The sequence below is a fragment of the Nothobranchius furzeri genome, chromosome 7 (assembly GCF_043380555.1).
Source record: "Nothobranchius furzeri strain GRZ-AD chromosome 7, NfurGRZ-RIMD1, whole genome shotgun sequence".
NCBI classification, from domain to species: Eukaryota; Metazoa; Chordata; class Actinopteri; order Cyprinodontiformes; family Nothobranchiidae; genus Nothobranchius; species Nothobranchius furzeri.
In genome coordinates this window covers 47,215,602-47,231,766 of record NC_091747.1, presented here as the reverse complement: position 1 = coordinate 47,231,766, position 16,165 = coordinate 47,215,602, and the positions used below count along the sequence as shown (strand labels likewise).

Genomic DNA, 16,165 nt, shown 5'->3' with positions numbered 1-16,165 from the left:
CCCAGAGTTACCACAAGGACCAATTTTGTGTGTCACCCCAAATATTTTCTTTGGCCCCATCTGGCCACCCCTATAAAAAGTTTCTGGAGGCGTCATGGGACCCACACCAAATTAGAAGCATCATTGTTGCCAGGAAACAAGTGAAAGCAGCACTGAGCACAGTTCACTGTTAAGAATAAGGAAGCGTCTGTAAAAGTTCAGAAACAAGAGAGAAAAACTGTTTTGGTGCAACTGAAATGTGGGAGGGAGAACATCTACAAGCCTGCCAGCAGGGTTTTATATTAACTCAGAGAAAAGTCCTGACATGAAACATGCAGCAGAAAAATAAAGGATTCCAAGGGAGGAGAAGTAGAGGGTGACACGGTTTGTTTCATTTGTTTTTTTTTCACCAGGAGAGAGAAAAAAATGATCTTTGTCAACTAAAACGTCCTAAAAAAAACTATGAACTGCTTTTATCTGTTTTGTCCTTTTTTCTCCTGCAAAGTCTTACAAATCTCTGTTGTACAATTCTTAAGGACATGGTGTCACTCACACCAGGATCAACGTAAATAAGCCCAAATATTCAAAACTATGAGCATCATAAATTAGGCTTGGAAATATTTGTACTTTTTAATACACCAAAAATCCCAATACAATTTGAATTTACTGCACAGAATACTTTTTAAGTACAGCGGTCCCTTGCTATAACCCGGATCACCTTTCCCTGCCTTTTTTTTTTTTTGCATGCTTTGTTTTTTGATCCGTGTCCAAATGCACAAAGCTTTGAACTTTGAGAATGTTTAAACAAGAGTGTGAAAATAATAATGCCTTTCTGAGACAAGTGTTAAAGTGTGTAATGAGGGTTTTGCAGCCTTAAAACGTTGTGGCGATGCGCTGGGACGAGCACGTCTTCAGAAAAGAGGAGTGCAATTGGCCAAGGCCTGGAGCCTTTTGTAAACAGCGCTCCTGCAGGAGGTGGACACGCGAGACTCGACAACGTGAGAACAAGAGACTGAAACGCTGTGGGTGTATGCAAATAAAACTGTTCACCCAAGCACACATGCTGGAAATAAGTCTGGTGTGTTTTCGTGTGTGCGAACCTAGCTGCGTACGCAACAAAGATCTCTAAAAATCGTAAATGGATCTGACTACTTAGCAGATTTTTCCTACTTCGGGTTATTTTTAGAACATAACTCCAGCAATAAACGAGGGACCACTGTATAATTAATATATTAAAACATCTGGGCAACAATGTGAGAAAAACAAATGAGTCAATTAGCGTAATGTGAGTTCTGCATTTCTCTAAACATTTTTACCCAGTCTTTCCACTGGGTGCGTAGGAGGCGCGGAACGTAATACATGCACTTTACCAACGAGCTCCCTTCAAACCAGCAATGCTTCAGGTGCGAATCGGCAGCAAAAGTGTTCCACGCAGCTGGTCCTGCGAGGTCATGAAATCACTGGTGAATTGTAACACCACTCGTGATTTCGGTTCAAACGACAAGCAAAGAAAAAAAAACATCAACATGTATCCCAAAAAGTCTGTGGTTTATTTTCTGTTCTGTTTACCTTGACTACGGAAGTTTCACAGGCCATTATGTACCTATTTTTTTTTACCACTTAGGCAACTGGAATTCTGCAAGTGACGTTTATTTTGGAAGTTTCCAGATGTTTTACACAGCTTTTGTGTTTGACTTCCTGTCTGGCCTGATCTGAACTGCTGAGCTTCATGCGTTCTGGAAGCGTAGCGCGCAAAATACTAAACCAATGTGTCACAACACTTATGGCACACTCCAAAAACGTTCTGCTTCATGGTTGTTGGAACCGCAGCCATCCACTATAACGAAGGTTAATGGCTTCATGTTTCATTTCACGGACGTTACGCGACGCTCACGTGTCCGGTTTGCCCCGGTTGCAGCTATCAACAACACATGAGGTACTGATTATTCATTAACTTTTCACAAACAGCTTTTTTCTGAACGATCCCTTTGTTGATGTAAATGTATCTCAGCTTCTTACCTCATCAACCTTCTCCTCTTTATATAGCTCAGTCAAATCAATCATGAGGCTGCAAACAATGACATATAATTAGTGAAATTCACTAAACAAATAGCAAACAGAATGACTTGGCCTATTAAATGTAACAGGGGTCCAGGTATTGATTTTCTGCTGAGCGTTACAGCACAGAAATCTATTCCATTGGATAATTGCATTGCTTCATTATAACTGACTTCTGAAAGCAAAGGGAATTAACTGAAATATCATTTGCATGACATTTCCTTCTTATGTTACCCATCAGTGGCACTGATCCGGTGCAACAAGTTGTGCTTCCTCTGAAAAACGTGTTAAAAGACAGACAACTAACACAAGCTACCTTCCAAGGAAGTCATCTTTGTCTGGATCTTCATCAAACAGCTCAATTTCCAGATGTTGGCCAGAGGGCTCATAGACCAGAGCCTGAGGAAGACAAGAGATTAGAAGACAAGTGTGAAAAACCCAAACTGGTCACTGGGAAACTCATAAACCACTTATGGTCTCTAGTTTCTTTCTGTGAACAAAGGGTTGAAAATGCGTTGTTGCAAATGTTCATTCATTTTGGTTTCAGAGAATTCCCAAAAGCATCACCTCATACACCTCATTCCATTTGGGATGAAGACTCTCTTTAATGGTCTTGCTCTGGAACAGCTGGGTGCCGACCTGCAGGATACCATAAGGGTCCGACTTGCCCTTGATCAGCCCTCCCAGAAACTGGTCCTTCCCTTCCAGATCCTGGGCCTCCAGGAAGTGAATCCTTAGGACTCCCTGAGGAGACATGCAGGGCAGAACGCTGTATTAGATATCTTTTATTTTTAAGTGGGACCACATGAATTACTTATGTGTGGTTAGCGCCTCAGACGCACATGGCTGACAGCAGTTATACATCATATGATTTTACCTAATTACAGGTAGGTAGTCAAGTTTCCTGATTAGCACTTTTATTTAACACAATGACGATTTTCTGTTTAATTCCCAGGTGGAAATGTGTAAAGATTAAAAATAATCCATAAAACCGCTCGTGAACTTTTAACCTGCTAAAACAAAAATATCAGACAGAGAAAAATGTCTCACTTTTAAGGCTATAGGGGGTTTCTAAAGGTGTGCATAGAGCTCATGCAAGAGAATGGAAATAAAGAAAGACTGAACTACTTAGAAAGATTTAAAAAAAAAATTAAACATTACATTTCTTCTTCAAGGCGCTCGAGAGTACAGACGCTTCTCTTTTTGCTCCCTTATCTTTTTTTCCCAAGGCTCTTTGTCCTGTCTGCCCACAGAGCGCTTCTCTGCATTTCTTCTGAAAAACTCTATTTTTACTAACCATGGATTTGATAAACTGGTCATATCAATGCGATTGATAAGGTTTTTTCAACGATGAGAACGGAGCAGGGGGCTCCCACATGTCCATAGGGGACACACCTGGTGGGATATATTTTGGATTCCCGTAAGGAGTGGAAGATCATATGCCTCAGCCAGTTGTCCATTGAGGATATCGAGGATGTGTGGATATTCAGTCTGATGATCACTGGATTTCTCCTGAATGGAGTGGGAGGATATCTGGTTTTCTGGGAATTTGGGAAGACGGGAGCGATTGGAGGGCGACCTGCACCCACGGAAAGCACCGTCTGTGTGGAGACTTCTCAGACTGGGATGTTACTCGAGGTGAATCGTAAGCTGAACAATGTTCTAGCTGTGATACCGGTATTAGTGAGCAAAATGGATGTCATTTCTGAGAGAGTCACCGGACGGTATGGACAGGTTTAAAAACACAAAATTGGCTTCACTGAAGGACTGGAATGATCAGTTTAAAGACTGAAGGCAGAGAGGAAAATTATCTCAGCCTGACCCAAACAAATTCTTGTTATCCGAATATGATGCCCTGGTTGCCTTGAGCGGCAAGCAACAAACCCCCACAAAGGAATGCAGACAGATGCTGTGAAAACCCGACCCGAGGTCATCAATCTGCAGGAGTCAATGTGCTCTTCGCTTCTCCCAAGATCTCCCTCCCACCTGTGACTGTACAGTAGATGAGCGCCGTAGATGGCTGCTCTCGCTGGGGGAAACAGGATACCAGCCCCCCCACCCCACCCCCGCCTTCCTATTGGAGTTTCATGTTATGTTGTGTTGTCTGAAGTCTGTTGCATATTTGTTGAGGTGTTTTGTTGCAGAGCAAAGCTGCCCTCCAGGTGGAGGGTAACTCTGAAGTGCCTTTTGTTCCCTCCACCTGAACCAATCCTCATGTTACCCTCTTATCACTATTAAGGTAGCGCGACTCAGGATTGCGAATGACCACAGTCACCAATTCTTGTCATGTGTCTTGCCCATGTATGTCTGATCTCTGAATTGTGTGTACTGAAACTCTAATTTCCCTCTGGGATTAATAAAGTATTGATTGATTGATTGATTGATTGATTGATTGATTGATTGATATCATAATTGCCCTTTGATGCATAATGGTCACTACAGTGGACAGGTACTCGAAATTGTTATTTATTTATTTTTTGCTATTAAGCACAGCTGTTGAAGACTTTATTGCATTTGAGCCCCTCCATTTGGATTTCAGTGAGTCAAGCCGACATATTTCATGTTCAGAATGCACGCTGTCCACTGAGGTGGACATGTAATAAATTATTTGTAAATTATTAAATGTTACAAAAGATATTTGTTGAAATTTGTTTCATTCACACCTAAAGATGAATGAAAAAATTTATTACAAATCATGGTTTATGATTTCATAATTCATGCATCAAAGGGTTAACCATTTGATTTCTTGTCTCTGTGGCATTTTATATTTCAGTTATTAGATTTAAGCTTCAAAATGAACTATAAAATGATTTAATTTGTTTTTCTAGAACCAGATCTCTTTTGTTGTCCGCAACTTCAAATGGTGTTTTTCTAATTGGGACTCTGGTAGTTTGTCCTAAAGTTAAAGTGGTTGCAGCCGGCTGTTTCTCCTTCTCTGATATTATTGAGCGGAGAACCTCTCACATCTGTGGTGTTCTGCGTAATGTGTGGAAGACCCAGGGAAGTGAGGAGGTGTGGTCCAATGGTTGCTTTCAGTCCGAAACGTGTTATTGGTGGAGGTTTTTAGACAAATGAGAGAGAACCTTTTTATCTGGTTTTTTTTTCTCCTTTCATCTCCACATTATATTTATAGCTAAACTATGTTAGAATGTTGTTAAAAGGCATGAAAACAAGTTTCAAGCTGTTTTCCAAATGTGTTCTAGCAGCTTTAAAGTCCAACCTGCACTGGGATTTTGTTTGTTCTGAGAATGAGAACATGGCTCTTGTTTAGGTTGTACTTGGACCGGATGACCTTTAAAAGCAACCCTGGCACTAGGGATGCATCGATACCTATACTGGTAAGGGTACTGGTATCGGCACCGATACCGGTATCAGTATTGGTAAAAGTTAACCAATACCAATCCAGTTGCCTGAAAGTGGCTTCACTGTAACATTTCTGTTCACTTAATATTTTAGTTTTGTGATCATTTCTATTAATATATTTTATTTGTATCTACCTCACAGTCTTTTCCTGTTGAAAGCAGAGAAGAAAATAAAACCTGTTTTCCAATCCAAGTATCGGTATCGTATCGGTTTAGAAAAAAGAGGTATTGTTGCATCCCTACCTGATGCCCCATACTCCTACAACATTCCTCACAAAATGCCCCAGGGGGTACGACTGTCAGCCTTCTACTGGCCCACAAAAGAAATGAACTAGAGAAGCAAACTGCTATGCAACGGAAAGACCTGGTCCCCTCTTTGAGGACTCCGACAGAAACCACACTGCTTCTGAGGTTGTACAACTGGTCAGTATTGTGCAAAACAACATTAAACCTATGGCTGAACAATGAATCAATAATGATATATATATCGATCAATAGACATGTGGTGCAACAGAAAAAAATGGATCGATATAAACTTCAATAAAAAGTTTCATTTTACCATAATAGCTTTTTCAGTAGCTGACCTTACCAATCAAAAACAGAGACCCAAGTATGCTTCGTCACAACGTCCTCCCCTCTCAAACCTAAACAGACAGCTATGTGCTGGTCAAAGAAGCTAGCTCGGTTCTGGGCCGCCAACTACATTCAGTTGAGGAGATGTGTCTGAGACATCCCAGATGTAAAACAGAACGTTACCGTAGGTCATTCATCCCCTCTGCAGTAAGATTCTCCTCAGTTTAACTGGTACTGGCATTATCCTGGTACACAAAAACACCAATGCAATACTCAGTATGTGCTCAATACTTGTGCAATACCGGATGTACATTAATATGTCTTTGTCCCTTTCTTCTGCATAGTTCTGGAAACACAAGTTTGAATTTTATTGTTTTTGGTGGTTTTAGTTAACAATTATAGCTTATTGCCTTTGTGTGTTTACCTGTAATCATGTTATTATTTTCTTCTTCCTTTTTCTCTAAGTGTGTGTGCTGCTGTAGCAAGTGAATTTCCACACTGTGGGATTATTCATCTATTCTATTCTATTCTATTCTATTCTATTCTATGGGACTTGAACAGCAAGGAGAGGTGGAAGAAATTGCCGTGAAAAAAGGTTACAGTTCTCAACCAGTGTGGTAATATTTTCATTCTTTAAAGGCTGACAAAAAACAAACAACAGTGGTTTGCAAAATTTGCAGAAAATCAATAAAAATCAAGTCTGGTAACAACTAACTTATTTCATCATAAAGTAACAGCATAAAATGGCCAAGGCTGCACTTAAAATATGTTTTCTACATTTTTATATAGTTTTCAATAATTAATGATATCAATAAAGATGCTTTTTTTATTGATAAGCTTTTTTCTATATTGTCCAGCCCTAATTAAACCCTTCACAAAATGAATAACTAAGCTTTCTGTCTCGTTGCCATGGAAACAAGTTATTGTTGCATAGCCTTGACTTAGTTTCTGGGGTAGTTCTATTCAGTGATTACACTGCTGAGAAGAGAACACTAAAAGTATTTTATTTTAGGATTAAATGTCTGATTTGTTGAACTTTAAAGCCGCCTTTTACCTTCGGCATCGGAAAGCGTAGCTTGGCCAGTTTCTCCTCTCCGACCAATGGGATTGTAACTCGGTTGGGTAAAACCAAATAATTGTAGATGATGTCCAGGATCAGATTATTGGAGAAGCCGCTGTAAGAGAAGGATGGTGGGTTTAGTGAAGCAAGGGAAAGGAAAGGAAACAGAATGAAGCAATAAATTACTCAACAGACTGTAAAAGTGTCCTTGAGGTGTAAATATGGTCCTTTAATCCCCTCTTTGAGCGGTATATTTTCATTTCACATGTGACATGTAGGAAAACTGGAGTTGGATCAAGCAGGGATGTATTATTGTCCAGTTGATCCACTGATCTCTCTACAAAAACACACTGACAGCGTAGGGAAAAGAACGACATTCCTTTATTATCAGCAAAACTGGGAAATTATTATCCCAGTCAGAGAAAAAGTCATTAGGATGGATATTCACCTAGCCAAAGATAGATGGGTTTTTATCACCAAACACGCATCCATATAACACGATGCGCCCAATCTAATCAAAGTCATTGCTTGATTTATGTAGCGTGCATGATTCAAAAGTGAAATGTGTTAAAAGTGGCAGTGGGAAACTTTTATAAGGTAGCACTTTGATGCTTTCTGTCCAAAACCTTTTGAAAGGCTGTGTCCTTGGTGTCTGGTTGGATTAAACTAAGAACATTTTCAGATAAACCTGAACCATAAAATTCCACTTACAGCACAAATGTGCACACCCAAAACCAGAATTATTGTCGTACGAAGTAAAAGGGAAGTTAGCTCACATTTTCTAATGTATAATCTTTGTTTTATGATCTCAAGGTATAAAAAAATAAATAAATCTCAAGCAGCTCCAGTTGAATGGAAATAAATCAGAATTAGATGTTTTATCACCTGTTGTGTAAAAACTGCACAGTAGGCACTAAGAAATGTATGTGCTATAAACACACTCATGCACTTAGCAACAGCATCAATATGAATGCTTAAAGTGAATCTGGTCACTTTAAATCACTAATGAAAGCATAAAAAAGTTACGTTTACAGTAAAGTCCCCGTCCTGTTCTGCTCTGGGCTGCTCAGCTACAACAATATAAAAGCAAACAGATATTTCTTGCTTGTTTATTCAAACATTTCATTTTTTTTTTTTTTTTTTTTTTTTTTTAAACGTGTCCTGTCTGGCTGTGAAGCAAGCAGAATTGATGTCTGAATGCTGGTAACAAGCCTTACAGTTTTACTCTCAGGTGGAGCATCAGAGCATCTGCTTTTAATGTCTCAGGTGGAGCATCAAAGAGTCTGCTTTTAATGTCGCACCTGATATTTAAAACTTTATTGTTATTGTTTTTGAATGCTTTGTAATTTCGACCAGACACGGAGACAGAGGTGAAAGAGAAAGGAAAAGAGAAAAGGTGGGGAGAGAGGGGGTTAGGTGGGGGGGGGGGGATTCAACAAAAATAAACAATAATGAACAAGAGTCTGCTTCTAGACCTGCAAAATGAGACGAGAAAAAAGCAAAACATAACAAAAAAATGGGACACAACACCAATATAACAAAATCAAGCTATCACTGCGTCAACTTGCTGAAGAAATATATAATCAATCATTGTTTAACTAAACAGTCACACGATAATATACCACAGTGCATTGAGTGCCCACCATAGTCTTAAGACATGTGTTGAACGTGCCCAAGCCCATACTTATGAGAGCACCATGTGAGCACCTGTGTGTGTACACGCGCTTGTTTATGTAAGGTTTATCTATAGGAGCGTCCAATAGAGAGTGTGAGGGACCACAGATCTGCCCCCCAAAGACGCGTAGGAGACGGGGGGGAGCTCCAAGTCCCAGAGATCCAGGCGCTGCCCCAGAACACAGGAACCCCAAGGAGCCCGCAACCAGAAAGGCCCCCGCCCCCCTCGAGAGGCACAGAGGATCGCCCCGGGGGGCCACAACCAGCAGCCGGCAGAGCCCCGGGAGATATCAGCGGCAAGTCCTCAGGCCTGCCCGCAGCCTCCCACCCCCTAGCCGGCCGAGTCCGGGACCCAGCGACCCGGGACCCAGGGGCGACCACCCCCGCCGGGGACCCAGCAGAGCCCAGGGACCCAGACCCCCCCAGGCCGCCACCGGGATTGATCAGGCAGATGCCAAAAATCTTAAACTCCCTGACCCGGGAGCCACGAACACTCAGGCAGACCAAGGCATCACACCCACACCAGGTGTGACAGGGGGGAGGGGAGACGAAGATCTATATCATCAAAGGAGGTCCCAGGAGAAGGGAGGAGTCAAAGGCCCCACCTGACATATACAGTCATACACAAACACAGTCACACACTCCCTCCCTCATGCTCACACATGCACATACAACCAAAGACTTACAAAAATACACGCCGGACACCCATTCATGCTCCCCATACACACCCTATTCACTCTGGTCCCGGTAATGCTGCACATGGGGTACAACCACCACCGGTTACCAGAGTTTGACCCTTTCTGCTGGGGTGCTGATGAGCAGGCTCCCCCGCCCACCGCCGAGCACAGCAAGCCACCACCCCAGACCCCAACCAGACGGCCAGATCTCCCTCCTAGTCTCCAGCCCCAGGCAGCCAAGCAACAACAGAGGTGTGCTAAGACCCCCTGGTCTCCCTCCACCTGCTCCAACATAGTGTTGTGTGTTAATGAGGTGTATTCTATTGCTGTGGTGAGCGGGCAGTGCGGGCATTTTCTGGCCTATGCCAGCTGATGCCACTGCACCACCCTACTTGCACCCACAGCCCTTGGTGTCTAAATGCAGTTTAAAATTCGAAGTGGGCACCGGCACTCGGGAGGAGGCTGAGAACTCCCCCTGCCAAGTGCCGTTGAATGTGCTCACTCCCAAGGCCCTAAGTGTATGTTTGCGTGGAATGTCGTCGGTGGAAGTGCATAAGGTGCAAATAAAATTGGGGGGCAGGAAGCCACAGGAATGCGGAAATGGGGTCCATACCCGCACTCCTCGACTTGTCCACCCCCCAAGGTCCTATGTGCATGTTTGTGTGATGATGTGAGGGAGCAGGAGGAGAGAAATAAACGGGGATGGGGAGGAATGGCTGGTAGGGCTTAGCCCTCCAGGGAGCCAGCTCCCCCACTGACCCCAATAGGCACCTCCGTTGTCATACCGCCGCCCAGGGCATGGAGACCCCAGCCCATCCTGCCAGGGCCCAAAGCAGCAGCATCACAGAGCCCCACAGAGCCCGAGGGAGCCGACCCAGCCCCACCCCAGCAGAATATCTATGCCCATCCCTGCATTTGCACAACTTCCAGAATATATAAGACATAAGACATCCAGGTAAGGTTGGATCCTCCCCCTCCTGGACCTCCCCCTCCCCTGTGATGGGACAACAGAGGAGCCAGGGCCTGCCCTACGCCCCCGAACCCGGGCCAGGTACTTCTGCGTATTCCTGCCTTCTTCCCGGCAGCGTACATGTAGGGACCCGACCCCCAAGGCCCAGCCCAGATCCCCACACGGGGCCGGCCACCCCAACACCCCGAGCCCCCAGGCCCCCACCCAGACCCACCCAGGGGCAATGCAGCCGCCAGGCAGTGACCCATGGCCGCCGCCAAGACCTCCAAGGGGCTCCACTCACAACCGCCAGCAGTACACCCCCCGAGGCAACCCAAGCACCTCCAGAGGGGGGGAACGGCCCCCCAGTGCCAGACATCCCCAGTGAACCCATCCCCAGGGAACATCCAGATACTCCAAACTCAGACCCTCCACCCCCCCCACCCACATCATCCCGCAGGACATCATCAACGGCCCCCCATCACCGCTATGTGATGGAACCGATCAAAGGAGCCCAGAGAGATTTATTTGAAGTGGAAGCAGAGGCTAAATCAAGTGCAATATGATCTAACAAAAGATTTCTATACTGGTTAATGCAGAGATTTTCTCTATTTTTCCAATTCAAGAGGATAGTTTTCTTAGCGATGCATATGGCAGTCAGAACCACGTGAACCAAAGATTTTTCAGTCGGGACATCATCCAGGTTTCCCAGTAAACAAAGAGAGGGGGTGATTGGGATATGACATTTCAGAGACTTTGACAGGTCTTCACATACTCTACCCCAAAATTCCTGGACAGGTGGACAGGACCACAGTGCATGAACGTAATTGTCAGGAATGTTGTTTGTGCAGTGTGTACAGATGTCAGACGACACAAACCCCATCTTGAACATCCGATGACCTGTATAGTGTACTCTGTGTAGAACTTTGTACTGAATTAATTGTAAATTGGGGTGTCTGATCATTTTAAAAGTTTTTAAACAAGTTTGGGACCAGAAGTTCTGGTCAAAGCTGACTGATAGATCCACCTCCCATTTTTCAATAGGGATTGCTATTCTATCGTCTATTTTGGACAGTGTCTTATATACTTTAGACAGTAGTTTAGGGGGTTTGAGATTGCAGAAGTCTAAAACCCTTGGCGGGGTTTGTAATTCTATTTTATTGAGCTTAAATTTTTGTTTGACTACAGATTTGATTTGGTGGTATTCTAAAAAGCTATTCTTTTCTATTCCAAATTGGGAGACTATTCTATTAAATGGGATGAAGTCCAATCCTTCATATATGTTTTCCAGGTATAGGATTCCTTTATTTTTCCAGTCCAGAAGGTTCATCATTTTATTATTTTGCAAAATATCAGGATTATTCCAGATAGGTGTGCGTCTGCATGGTACTAGTGAAGACTCTGTCATTTTAAGATACTCCCACCATGCTGTCAGAGAAGTGCTGATACTAATACTTTTGAAGCCTTCATGTTTTCTTACGCTTGAGCTAATAAATGGTAAGTCTGAAAGCTCTATCGTATTGCAAAGTGTCTGTTCTATATCTAAGCAGGACTCGTCTAATGGGTTATCTTGCAACCATCTTGGTATATATTGCAGCCTGTTGGCTAAAAAATAATAATAAAAGTTGGGTAGATCCAGTCCTCCTCTGTCTTTGCTCTTCTGAAGCGTTTTTAAGCTAATTCGTGGAGGTTTATCCTGCCAGAGGAATTTGGTAATTGAGGAGTCCAGAGATCTAAACCAGTCAGCTGGTGGTTTGTTTGGGATCATTGAAAATAAGTAATTTATTCTGGGTAAGACCATCGTTTTAATTGTAGCAACTCTTCCCATCAGTGATATTGGTAAGGATTTCCATCTAGCAAGATCATCCTCCACTTTCTTTAAAAGTGGGATGTAGTTTAATTTGGTTAGATCTGCTAACTTGGGAGAGACATTAATTCCCAGGTATGTGATATTACCTGACTCCAGTTGAGTATTAAGTAAATTGACAAAAGAGAAATTAATTGGTAGAACTGTTGATTTTAACCAGTTTATAGAGTAATCTGAAACTTTTGAAAAAGAGTTTATCAGTTCTATTGAATGAGACAGAGACGATTGAGAATTCTGGAGGAAGAGTAAAACATCATCTGCATAAAGACTGATCTTATGTTCTATTTTATTACACTTTATCCCTTTAATACCTGTTGTTTGCCTAATTGCTGCTGCTAGTGGTTCGATAAAGATAGCAAACAGTGAGGGGGAGAGTGGGCATCCCTGCCTGGTCCCCCTCTGAAGACAGAAGCTAGCTGATATTTGGTCGTTCGTCCTAACACGTGCAATTGGCGAACTGTATAATGTTTGTAGCCAGTTTATGAAGAAGTTCCCAAAACCAAATTTATGTAAAGTTGCAAATAAGAACTTCCAGTTAACTCTATCAAAAGCCTTTTCTGCATCTAGAGATAATATACTAGTTTCTATGTTTCTACTGTAAGAGAAATCTATCAAATTAAGTAATCTACGCGAATTAGTGGACGACTGTCTACCCTTTATGAAACCAGTTTGGTCAGGGTGTATTAAGAAGGGGGTTACCTTCTCTAATCTTTTTGCCAGGGCTTTACAAATTATTTTGAGATCAACATTAATAAGAGAAATTGGGCGATAGCTGGTTGGAAATGCTGGGTCTTTGCCTGGTTTTAACAAGAGACTAATATTGGCTGAGTTCATGTTTGGCTGTAATCTGCCGCTCTCTTCGATTTCCCTCACCATTCTGAAAAATGTTGGAGCCAAAATGGTCCAGAATTCTTTGTAGAACTCTGCTGGGAACCCGTCTGGACCTGGAGCTTTCCCATTAGTCATGGATTTAAGGGCTTCCTGGAGCTCTGCTGATGTTAGTGGCGAGTCCAGGACTGCAACTTGGCTGTCTGTTAATTTAGGAAGTGTTATCCTATCAAGGAACTCATCGATCTCGTCATCTGATGGGTTTATCTGTGGTGAGTACAAAGTTTGGTAAAAGTCTCTGAAAGTGTTGTTTATTCTTTCAGGGTCATAAACTATATTCCCAGTTGAGTCTTTAACAGCAGATATGGTAGTTTTCTCTTTATTAATTTTTAATTGGCTGGCCAGAAATTTACCGGATTTATTACTATGTTCAAAGTTTTCTATTCGTAGTCTTTGTGCTAAAAATTGTGTTTTTTTGTCAATAATTCCATGAAGTTCTAATTTAGCTTTACGTAATTTGCTCAGTAACTCTTCTTCTGTGGATGTCTCTAAAGACTTAATGATTTCTTCTAACTCCTGAATACGTTTATTTTCTGTTTTTTTCTTATGTGATGAGAAAGAGATTATTTTACCTCTCATCACTGCCTTTCCTGCCTCCCAGAGAATAGATGCTGATGTTCCAGGCAGGTCATTATGTTCTAAATATAAAGCCCACTCCTTTTTAAAAAATTCTATAAAACCTTCATCTTTAAGCAGTGATGTATTAAACCTCCAGTTTTTGCTTGGTGGGATTGCTTTCTTGTTTACTAGAGTTAAAGAAACCGGAGCATGGTCGCTGACAACAATAGGGTGTATCTCAGTGTCTGAAATGTCAGCCAGCAATGAGCTGCTGACTAGAAAATAATCCAAACGTGAATGAGAGTGATGGACGTGTGAGAAAAAAGTATACTCTCTACGGTTAGGATGAAGAGATCGCCATGCATCACAAAGCCCATAATCACTCATGTACTGTTTAACTATATAAGTGGATTGCCAATTGCGCCGAGTCCCAGCTGTACTGAGCCTGTCTAAGGAATGCATCCAAAGATTAAAATCACCTCCAAGTATAAGTGGACAGTCCAAGTGTTCGGAGAGTACAGAGAAAAAATTATGAAAGAATGGAGGGTCATCAATATTTGGACAGTATATGCTCACAATACATAAGCGTTGGTTCTGTATAGTTATTTTTAACATTATAAATCTACCTTCTGGATCAGAAACTGTGTCCAGTACTGTGAAATTGATGTTTTTGTGTATTAAAATAGCTACCCCTCTTTGCCTAGAGTTATAGCAGGCAGAGAACATGCTGGGAAACTCAGGTGTTTTAAGTTCATCTGCCGATGTGGCAGATCTATGAGTCTCCTGTAATTGTTATTCAAACATTTCAACAATCAGTGACTTGATGCAATTTGCTGGGGTCCTTATATAAGAAACTTTTTTCTGATTGGCTTAATGAACTGACCTGTATTGGAATGTTTATTATGAGAAGTACCTTGAGACGACTCTTGTCGTGATTTGGCGCTATATAAATAAACTTGAATTGAATTTCAGCATACATAAAAATGTAACATCAAAACTCCTCCAAAAATAAGGATGCTGTGCAATAATTTTTTTTAAAATAAAATTGACTAAAAAGCCTATATTTGAGTTACACGTTGGCAGATTACAGATTAATTTTTTTTTAATTAAAGTGACAGCGTGTATTTTCCAGGGTGATAGGAGGCAGTGCATGCAAGCAAGCACTATTTTTGTGTTTGAGTAAGACCTTACCAGCGGACAAATGGTAAATGGTCTGTATTTGATATAGCACCTTCTAGAGTTCTGGAGCCCCCCAAGGTGCTTTACAACACAATCAGTCATTCACCCATTCACACACACATTCACACGCTGGTGGGGATGAGCTACGATGTAGCCACAGCTGCCCTGGGGCACACTGACAGCACTGGTGCCACCGGCCCCTCCGACCACCACCAGCAGGCAAGGGGGTTTAAGTGTCTTGCCCAACGACACAACGTCAGCGACAGACTGAGCGGGGCTCGAACCTGCAACCTTCCGATTACGGGGCTAACCCTTGACTCCTGTGCCACCATCACCCATAAGAGTAAAAAAATCCTTGGGAGCACAGCAAAATGACAAGCATATCAGACTCCCTTTCTGGCAAATCAGTAAATGAATTTTGTCTTAAAGGGCTCCCGTAGAAGGAAATATGCATTGCCCAGAGACTTAGACCCACTCCCACACATTTTAGATCTAATTTTTGTGGTTACATGTTACAAAGCCACCAATATTTTTAAAAATTGAGCATCATTTAATTAATTTTCAACAACATTTCGATGAATATTTCCTTAGATTAATGGTGAAAACTACACATTATCTCTTTAACAATCATGTTGAAATTGGCTGATTCCAATCACCGGCCGATTTTTAACGTGCCGCTCTAATTCTATTGCATCACACAGTTTTTCTTGACCATTTCACCAACAATTTAACAAAGTAATGATCCCCATTTGCATCAGATATCAGTATTTATTTCCTCTAGCGACATTAATATGTCTTCAGTTGGCCAAGAGCACAAAAAATCTTTATGTCACTTTTCCTTCTCATTTTACAGGAAAATTGTACATTACTTCCAATCTTTTCAAGCTTCCAATCACATTTCAACACCCTTTCATTTCAGTTCCAGGCAGCAAACGATTTCCATGACACTTGATTCAAACTCACAGGAGCAAACACCGGCAACTGGCCAACATTTGTTACACTGGAAGCAGCACAGTCAGCACCAAAACTACAGTAAATGTATAACTCACTTATTTTTGTTCATGCAGTTTTAGAAGCCAAAAGATAAAATGATATGAAATGAGAAAATACTTCACTGGAACTTCTTCCTGGTAAAACCGGTGAGTCTGTTGTACACTGATAAAAGCCTATAATAGTCATTTGATTTTGGCTATTTAATAAACTAATAAATATATTTATTTGATTGGAGCAAAAGAAAATCCTACAGAATTCTAAAGATGTCCAAAGACGTAACAAATAAAAGATTAAAGTGCCTGGCTGTCTTTTAGATTTCCTTTTGGTGCCAGGATGAAACATTCCTTT

The 16,165-nt window shown here is 41.9% G+C and overlaps 1 protein-coding gene across 5 annotated transcripts in view; it reads right to left on the bottom strand.

Annotated features, from left to right (window-relative positions):
- The window catches only part of esyt2b (extended synaptotagmin-like protein 2b), a 68,762-nt gene that overhangs the window by 16,709 nt on the left and 35,888 nt on the right, over window positions 1–16,165 (bottom strand). For all 5 annotated transcript variants that reach the window (XM_015954640.3, XM_015954642.3, XM_015954641.3 and 2 more), the window contains exons 8-11: window positions 7,027–7,147; window positions 2,605–2,781; window positions 2,354–2,436; window positions 1,999–2,047 (exon numbers count right to left, since the gene is read on the bottom strand). In XM_015954640.3, coding sequence (XP_015810126.3) covers window positions 1,999–2,047; window positions 2,354–2,436; window positions 2,605–2,781; window positions 7,027–7,147 — 430 coding nt within the window. The remainder of the gene's footprint in view (window positions 1–1,998; window positions 2,048–2,353; window positions 2,437–2,604; window positions 2,782–7,026; window positions 7,148–16,165) is intronic.